General features: G+C 40.8%; 1 protein-coding gene across 1 annotated transcript in view; it reads left to right on the top strand.

The window, feature by feature from the left end:
* The window catches only part of Xrcc5 (X-ray repair cross complementing 5), a 135,112-nt gene that overhangs the window by 6,552 nt on the left and 121,000 nt on the right, over positions 1 to 7,560 (top strand). Inside the window, exons 3-5 of the mRNA XM_004641367.3 lie at positions 2,276 to 2,459; positions 3,626 to 3,674; positions 4,467 to 4,589. Coding sequence (XP_004641424.1) covers positions 2,276 to 2,459; positions 3,626 to 3,674; positions 4,467 to 4,589 — 356 coding nt within the window. The remainder of the gene's footprint in view (positions 1 to 2,275; positions 2,460 to 3,625; positions 3,675 to 4,466; positions 4,590 to 7,560) is intronic.

Genomic DNA, 7,560 nt, shown 5'->3' with positions numbered 1-7,560 from the left:
AAACAAATAGCAATGAGACAGTTTCAAACCAAGTTGGTAGGACAGTTTCAATAATTCACACATTGCATACATTCTTCCTAGTGGTTAATTGCTGTACAAGATGCGGACATGATATCCTATTTACAAACACCATCAGATTTTTTTTAAAAATTCTGATGATTTGGGGTCCTTGAGGCGTCAAAAGAGAGAGTACTGCAGTTCCCATCCTGGGTAGAGATGTGTTGCTATTGGGGTTTCTTTTTGTGCTTGTGCTGGGGATTGAAGTCAGGATCGCATGTATACTAGCATACCAGGCATCCATTCAACTACAACTGCTAGATTCTTGTTTGTTTTTTGATTTTTAAGATAGCAGGTTTATTTTTGACTCTTATGCTTTCCATAAGAATAAGTGACTCTGGAAGCCTGTGAGACAAAGCCAAGTGCTTCTCTCATTACCTCACTCAGAGTGTCCTCCCTACTGGGCTTGGTGGCACACAGCTGGAATCCCAGCGCTTGGGAGGCTGAGGCAGGAGGCTTGCCATGAGCTCAGGGCTAGCATGGATTACATAGTGAATTCTGGGCCAGCCTAGAATTTTCTTCTCTCCCATGACTGAGATTTTGTCATTGGAACATGATTACCTTTCCTCACGGTGAATTCTTACCCTGGAAGATAGTTTCTTCCTAGGCAGTGTTACAGAATTTTGTGTATGTATGTATGTGTTTGTCTTTTTTGAGGCAGGGTTTCACTGTGCAGTTTAGGCTGATCTTAAGCTCGCTTTGTAGCCCAGGCTGCTCTCAAACTTGCAACGATCCTCCTGCGTCAGCCCTTCAAGTGCTGGGATTACAGACATGTGCCCCCATGCCTGGCTATAATTTTAAACTCTAGCAGCAGGGACCTTCACTCCATGTACAAGTGGGGATTGGAGTGGGAGGAGTTCTGGGGAACTTAACTGACTAAACAAAGATGAAGAATGGTCGAGTTCCACTCACTCCCCATAGGGCAGTCTTTCCCATCAACGAGAGAGGCTACATTGGAAGTACTTTGTGTGATAGATAAACATGGAGCCCTTCTTATTGTTTGCCTCCCTCTTCTTCCTTACTTTAGCACTTTGGTAGTTACTATCATGCGTGTTTTATGCTTTTGGATATAAGTATGTATTCATAAATAACATTTAGTATTGTATGATGTCAAAAGTGTGTGGAAATGGTTTTGTGTGGTACGTACAGCTTTTTCTCATCTTTGTACATTTAAGATTTATTCATGTTGATAAAGGTACACTTATTTTTACTGAGGTATAGTATTCTGTTGTACAAATATTCTGCAGTATATGTTTGTGTTCTGTTGATTGATAGTTGCTTGAGTTTTGTGCCATTGTAAACAGTACCAATGTTTCTTGTCCATTGTCTTCTTGTGTACATGCACACACATTTCTCTGGAGTATATAGTTCTGTCATTGGAATTACTTAGGTGTAGGATGTGAGCATGCAAGGTTTTTTTTTTTAAACTCTGAAAAATTTTTACTTTGAATTAGAAACCAGAAAGACAGTTTTTTTTTTTCTACAAAGTATGCATGATTGGTTTTCCTGAAGAATTAGATTCTTTTTTTTTAAAATATATTTTAGGAAAGGTCTAAAGGGTGTTCAGGGGCTCACTACTAGATCAGATTCCTACTGATCGGCCTGTTTATAGCTTCCCAAGAGCTGGGATTACAGGTGTGTGCCTCCATGCCCAATCTCAATTGCCATCTCAGCGCGCTCCAGGGGCGGGGCTGGCACGGCGGGCCCAGGGGATTGAACCCCCAGCCCCTGCGCCTTCTTGCAGGTGCTTTAATCTGCTGAGCTATTTGGCCAGCCCTAAGAATCAGATTCTGATTTGGCGGGAAGTCATAAGAACAGTTAGCACCTTTTGGTTCCCTCACTCTAACTTGTTCCAGGAGAAAGGTGGGACTTGCCATCAAAAACAGTCTTCTTAGAACCTTGGGATTGGCAATGTCAGAAAGTCCCATGCTTTTTTTGAGCCAGCATCTTTATATGTAGTTCAGGCAGATCTTGAACTCACCGTGTAGCCCAGGCTGGTCTCAAACTTGTGGAGAACCTCCTGCCCCTGCCTCCTGAGTGCTAAGATTACAGGCAGCATCACCATACCCCCGGCTACATCCCATGACTTATCAAATATAATATTATTGTGGCCTCAGAAACCTGCAGTAGAGATAGATGTATGATTGTTTTGCTGTCCAAAGGTTAGGTATCTTACAGCTTTCTTGTTCCAATATAGCTTTCTGGCATTCTTTTCTAGGTGTTTGCAGAGAGCAAGGATGAGATTGCTTTAGTCCTGTTTGGTACAGACAGCACCAACAATCCCCTTGCGGCTGGAGACCAGTACCAGAACATCACAGTGCACAGACACCTGATGCTTCCTGACATTGATTTGCTGGAGGACATTGAAAGGAGGATCCAGCCTAGTTCTCAACAAGCTGACTGTATCCTTTTTCAGCTGTAGAAAACTTAAGAAATTTGTTTTACTCTGGGAAGTCATAATCTAGTTTGCTAGAGCTCTCTCAGAGTCCCAGTTCTGAGTATCTGGGGATGTTTTACTCTGGGGAAAGAGAGGTGATATGTATTAAGATTTAATGTGAGATTAATTGGGCTGGGTGCCTGGACTCTCTATATTTCAGTCACTTGTCCTTTTTCTACATTAGTGACAGTAACAGTTGGGAGACATGAAAGGGAAGCAAACTGAGGAGTCTGTGTGGCCTTGACTGTGTAGCAGGAATGGTTAGAAATTATTGCAGGTAGAGAAAAGATCTTTTTAGAAGAGTACAGCATAAGCATTTTCCACCCTGTCCTGGATAGAATGTATTTTTATGCCAAAAGTCAGATATTCAAATGGAGAGATTTCCAATTTCTTCTGTGGCATCCCTAATTTTAAGGGTTCACTGTCTTTTCTAGTTAGTAGTTCCACTCCTGAACACGGGGAGGTGCTGCTGTGCCGGGAGTTTCTTCCAAATGATCACCCAAAATGTGTTGTAAAGGGCTGGCCAAATAGCTCAGAGGATTAAAGCACCTGCAAGCAGGTGCAGGGTGGGGAAGGGGTGGGGGTGGGGGTAGGTAGGTGAGTGGGTGGTGTTTGATCCCTGGGCCTGTGGGCCTGCCATGCCAGCCCCTCTTCTGGGGCATGCTGAGATGGCAGTTGAGCCTGGTTATGGTAGTGCAGGCCTGTAATCCCAGCTCTTGGGAGGCTGTAAATAGGCAGATCACCACAAGTCAGATCTAGTAGTCTAGTAGTGAGACCCTGAGCACCCTGTAGACCCTTCCCTAAAAAAAAAAAAAAAAAAATGTTGTAGATAGTGACAAAAGGCATCAAAAGCTTTGGTTAAATGAATGCAGTGTGTTAGGTTACCTTTTATTATTTGTGGTTTTGCACATTGTGTGTGTCAGGATGCGTGCTTTGACATGTAGCATTTGTGAATATATGTTAATGAGATTAGAGGATACTTGGGCAGGTGCTTTTAAATATTTGCAGATTGCAGAAATATTTGCTGATTGCAGTGTCTATAATTTCCAGCACTGTGAACTTTGCTGTGAAAAAAATTCCATGTTTGTGGGATAAAGTGACTGGTGCTGTTTCTGCCCTTAACTAGCTGAGTTCTGGATGCATTGATCGTGTGCATGGATGTGATTCAACGTGAAACTGTGTAAGTGTCTCTCCTGCGAAAAACTGGATATCAGCCTTTCCACAAAAATTGGGAATGATATATTCAAAATATTATGGGATCTTTTTGTCAGTCAGGGCATGTTTGTGTGGCTAAAAGAACATCTAGTAGAATTCTAGTAGAACATCTAGTAGAACTTTTAAAGTTTAAAAAGAAGGGGTATATTTAGTGAGAATTTCTCTGAGAGAAATAAATATTTGGCATAATTCAGTTTCCTTCTTTCTTAAGTTAATTATCAGTAATATTTCTTCTTGGGACTGTAGCTCAGGTTGTAGAACACTTGCCTAGCATGCATGAGCCCTAGATTTGATCCCCAGCACTGTGGAATAAAAATAACATAATAAAAGTAAAATTAAATTAAAAATACTAAGTGATGTGATCCATTAGTACTTGATATTAACTGCATAGTACCGTGTCCAACTTCCTAATCCATTATTTAATTATTGTGTCATGAAAATATATGTTTTTGAACACACACACACTAATCAGTGATCCAGTCTATTTGATATTTTAGAAAACATTTCAGGATAGGGATTTTTTTTCTTTTGGTGGTACCAAGGGTTAAATAACCCAGGGCCTTCACGCTGAGGTGTATCTCCAGCTTTTTTGAACATCTTTAGTTTGAGAGAGAGAGAGAGAGAGACTCACTCAGTGTCCCAGACTGGGCTTGAATTTGTAATCCTGCCTTAGCCTCTCAGAATGCTAGGATTCAAGGTGTGTTTTACACCTGGCTTTGGGAGAATGTTTTCTTTATGTGCTGATTTTCTCTTTTAGGGGAAAGAAGTTTCAGAAGAGGCATATTGAAGTATTCACCAACCTCAGCAGCCCATTCAGCAAAGATCAGCAGGATGTTATAATTCACAACTTAAAGGAATCTAACATCTCCCTACAATTCTTGTAAGACCCTCGTAAGATCCCACAGATAGTGTGTATAGACAAATCCTGCTATCCTTACTGCAGTGAGTGGACCCTGTGTAGAGTATGCCATTCTTTTTCCTAAATCAGAATCATGACTGACTACTGAGGTACTGATTATTCTGTGTTCCAGAACCCTTTTGAGTTTTGGTGATCAGGTGATAAAAGTCAGACATACACAAAAATTGAGCTTAGTAAAGATCATTTCCTTGTGTGCTGATTTTTTTTTTTTTTTTTTTTTTTGTGGTGGAACCGGGCATTGAACTGAGGTTCTTGCCCTTGCCAGGGAAGCGCTTATTCCACTGAACCATCTCCCCGGCCCCTATGCGCTGATTTTTAACTCAAAAATTGAAGACTTAGAAGAGTCTTTGAGGATATGTAATTTCTCTCTTCCCTGTGAAGAAGACTTCACCCAGACAACTATCAGATCGGTTCGTTGTTTTCTTTTTTTTTTTTTTTCCCCATTTATGTATTTGGTACAGGGTCTTGTTATGCAGCTCGGACTCATAGTGATCCTCCTGTTTTCACTCTTCCCAGCACTGGGGTTATAGGCATGTGCTACCATACCCAGACTCGGTCACCAGCTCAGTGCACCCAAGGGTGGAGCTGGCATGGCATACAGGACCAGGATTGAACCGTAGTCCCTGCGCTTGCCAAAGTAAGCACTTTAGTCTGCTGAGATATCTCACCAGCCCACTGGATGGTTGTTTTCTTAAACAGCTCAGAGAACTATAGACAGTAGAGGCTCAGAGGTAGACAAAAATGTCAACTTGGTAATCATTTTATAACATGTCTTTTTTTTTTTACTGTCAATTATATCTTTATAGTGCTGTTCTTGATCTAAACATATTTTAGAACCTACTGATAAGTGGAAATGTACATTACAAGGATACTGATAAACAACATTTGGTTCACAATAAACTCAGAGATGGAAGCCATCACTGGAACTTTCCAAGTCTTTGGAGAAGACATTTACTTTCTGACAGCTCTGTGAAGAAAATAATCTGTTTTAAACAATTTATTTCTTAGAATTCACCCAGTAGTATATGGCTGACACAGCAGCTACTGAAAGTTTATAACATGTCTAATATTTACATTTAAGACTTTCTAAGGGCTAAAGGATGCAGTAATATAAAATGTAATTTGCTTATGTTTATTTACAGATAGGGTCTATACATTTAGGGGAAACGTGTATTTCATATTAGAGGTGTCCTTCATCCGCCAGTATCTTGAATTTCCCACCAGTGTTTATTTTCTCTTATCTTCTGCCCCGGCAAAAAATTCTTATGACCATACTAATCCTTCCCACTGCATTTAAACCTTTTTTTTTTTCCTTGTCCTATTTTTAGTGAAAGCAGAGTGATGGTATAGGATACTGAATTATTAATCTGGGAACACTTCAGTTTTCAAATTGAGAGCTATACGAAGAAGTCTGTAACTCAGAGTGGTAAGCCTTTGGCTTCTTAAAATGCCTGCTGTGAGGAATTAAGAACCACTTTTGCATGTATGTGCCCCTTAAGACTGCTGAGGGATATTTCCTTTCTGTAGAGCTGTCGGAAAAGAGTACAGACTAAACCATCAAACTGATACTTGTTAAAATGGTACTTCAGAGAAATTAAGTGCTTTTTAAGTGACACTTCTTATCAAGTTGAGGTTTTCTCAGTACTTCAGAAGCCCGGCTCAGCTTCTGTTCCCTCTTCGTGATCTCAGATGGCTTCATGTGGTGAAAGCATACTGTACTCTGCTGTCAGTGTCATTTGAAAGGGCCAGTCCCCCCATTTTTTAATGAGTTAAGTGCTCAGAAAAGAGAACGTAGCATTTTCTTCTTGCTTGTTATTTGATTGTTACTGACTTCTGAGAAAACTTTCTTGTAGTCAAGTGCAGCATAGAAAGAACCACTGTTGTAATTTCTGTTTTGGGGATAAACTTCTTCTTTAGTTGTCTTTTTGAGACAAGGTCTTGGCACAAGCTGGTCTTGAATTCATTTTTTTTTTTTTTAAATGTATTTAGTACAGGGTCTACAGGGTCTCACTACGTAGCTCGGACTCAGAGTGATCTTCCTGTTTTCAGTCTGCCTAGCACTGGGATTACAGGCGTGTACCACCAGGCCCATTCTCAGTCACCTCTCAGCACGCCCCTGGGGCGGGGCCCACATGGCAGGACCAGGGATTGAGCCCCAGTCCCTGTGTCTGCCTAAGCAGGTACTTTAATCCACTGAGCTATCTGGTTGGCCCTTGAATTCATTTTGTAGCTCACACTGGCCTCACACTTGCAGCAGTCCTCCTGCCTTAGCCTCTCAGTGCTGGGATCACAGGCATGTGCCACCATACCTGGCTGGGGATAAACTATCTGATTGTTTATTTCCATGTTATTTATCCCTTCTTCCTGGTTAATGCTGTGGAAATAGCAATAACCTGAAGCCACCCAAGTATGCTACACTTTGCTTCCTAGAAGCTTTTTTATGTACTGTACACATCTGTCATGTTTAGTACATGGACTAAAAAATTTAGACGGAAGGTGATGGTGCATGCCTATAATCTCAGCACTGGGGAGGCTGAAAACAAGAGGATCATATCAAATACATTAAAAAAAAAAATTAGACAGAAAGCTCTATCTTAAGTATAGCAAATAAAACGAGAAGAAATTGCCATACCAGTATCCATCCATATTGGAGTGACCAGAAATGATATTCATGAAAGATTACTAAATACAGTCATTGGAAGTTGCCAGGGATACAATAAGGTGCTGTGTGACCAGGGGAAGAACCATGCTGTTTCAGTCAGGTGACCGAATCTTTGCTCCATTACTTATTTGGTGTGTGGCTTGGCCAAATTGTTTCATCTCCATGGCATTTCTTTCTTTTTATTTTTTTTTCCCACTGCCTATTTTTATTTTTTTTAAATTTTGTTTATTTTTTATGTGTGTGTGTGTGTGTGTGTGTGTGTGTGTGTGT

This window comes from Octodon degus, unplaced genomic scaffold, assembly GCF_000260255.1.
Source record: "Octodon degus isolate 3935 unplaced genomic scaffold, OctDeg1.0 scaffold00135, whole genome shotgun sequence".
Lineage (NCBI taxonomy): Eukaryota > Metazoa > Chordata > Mammalia > Rodentia > Octodontidae > Octodon > Octodon degus.
The sequence above is the reverse complement of the archived record's forward strand: the minus strand, read 5'-3'. Positions and strand labels throughout refer to the sequence as shown.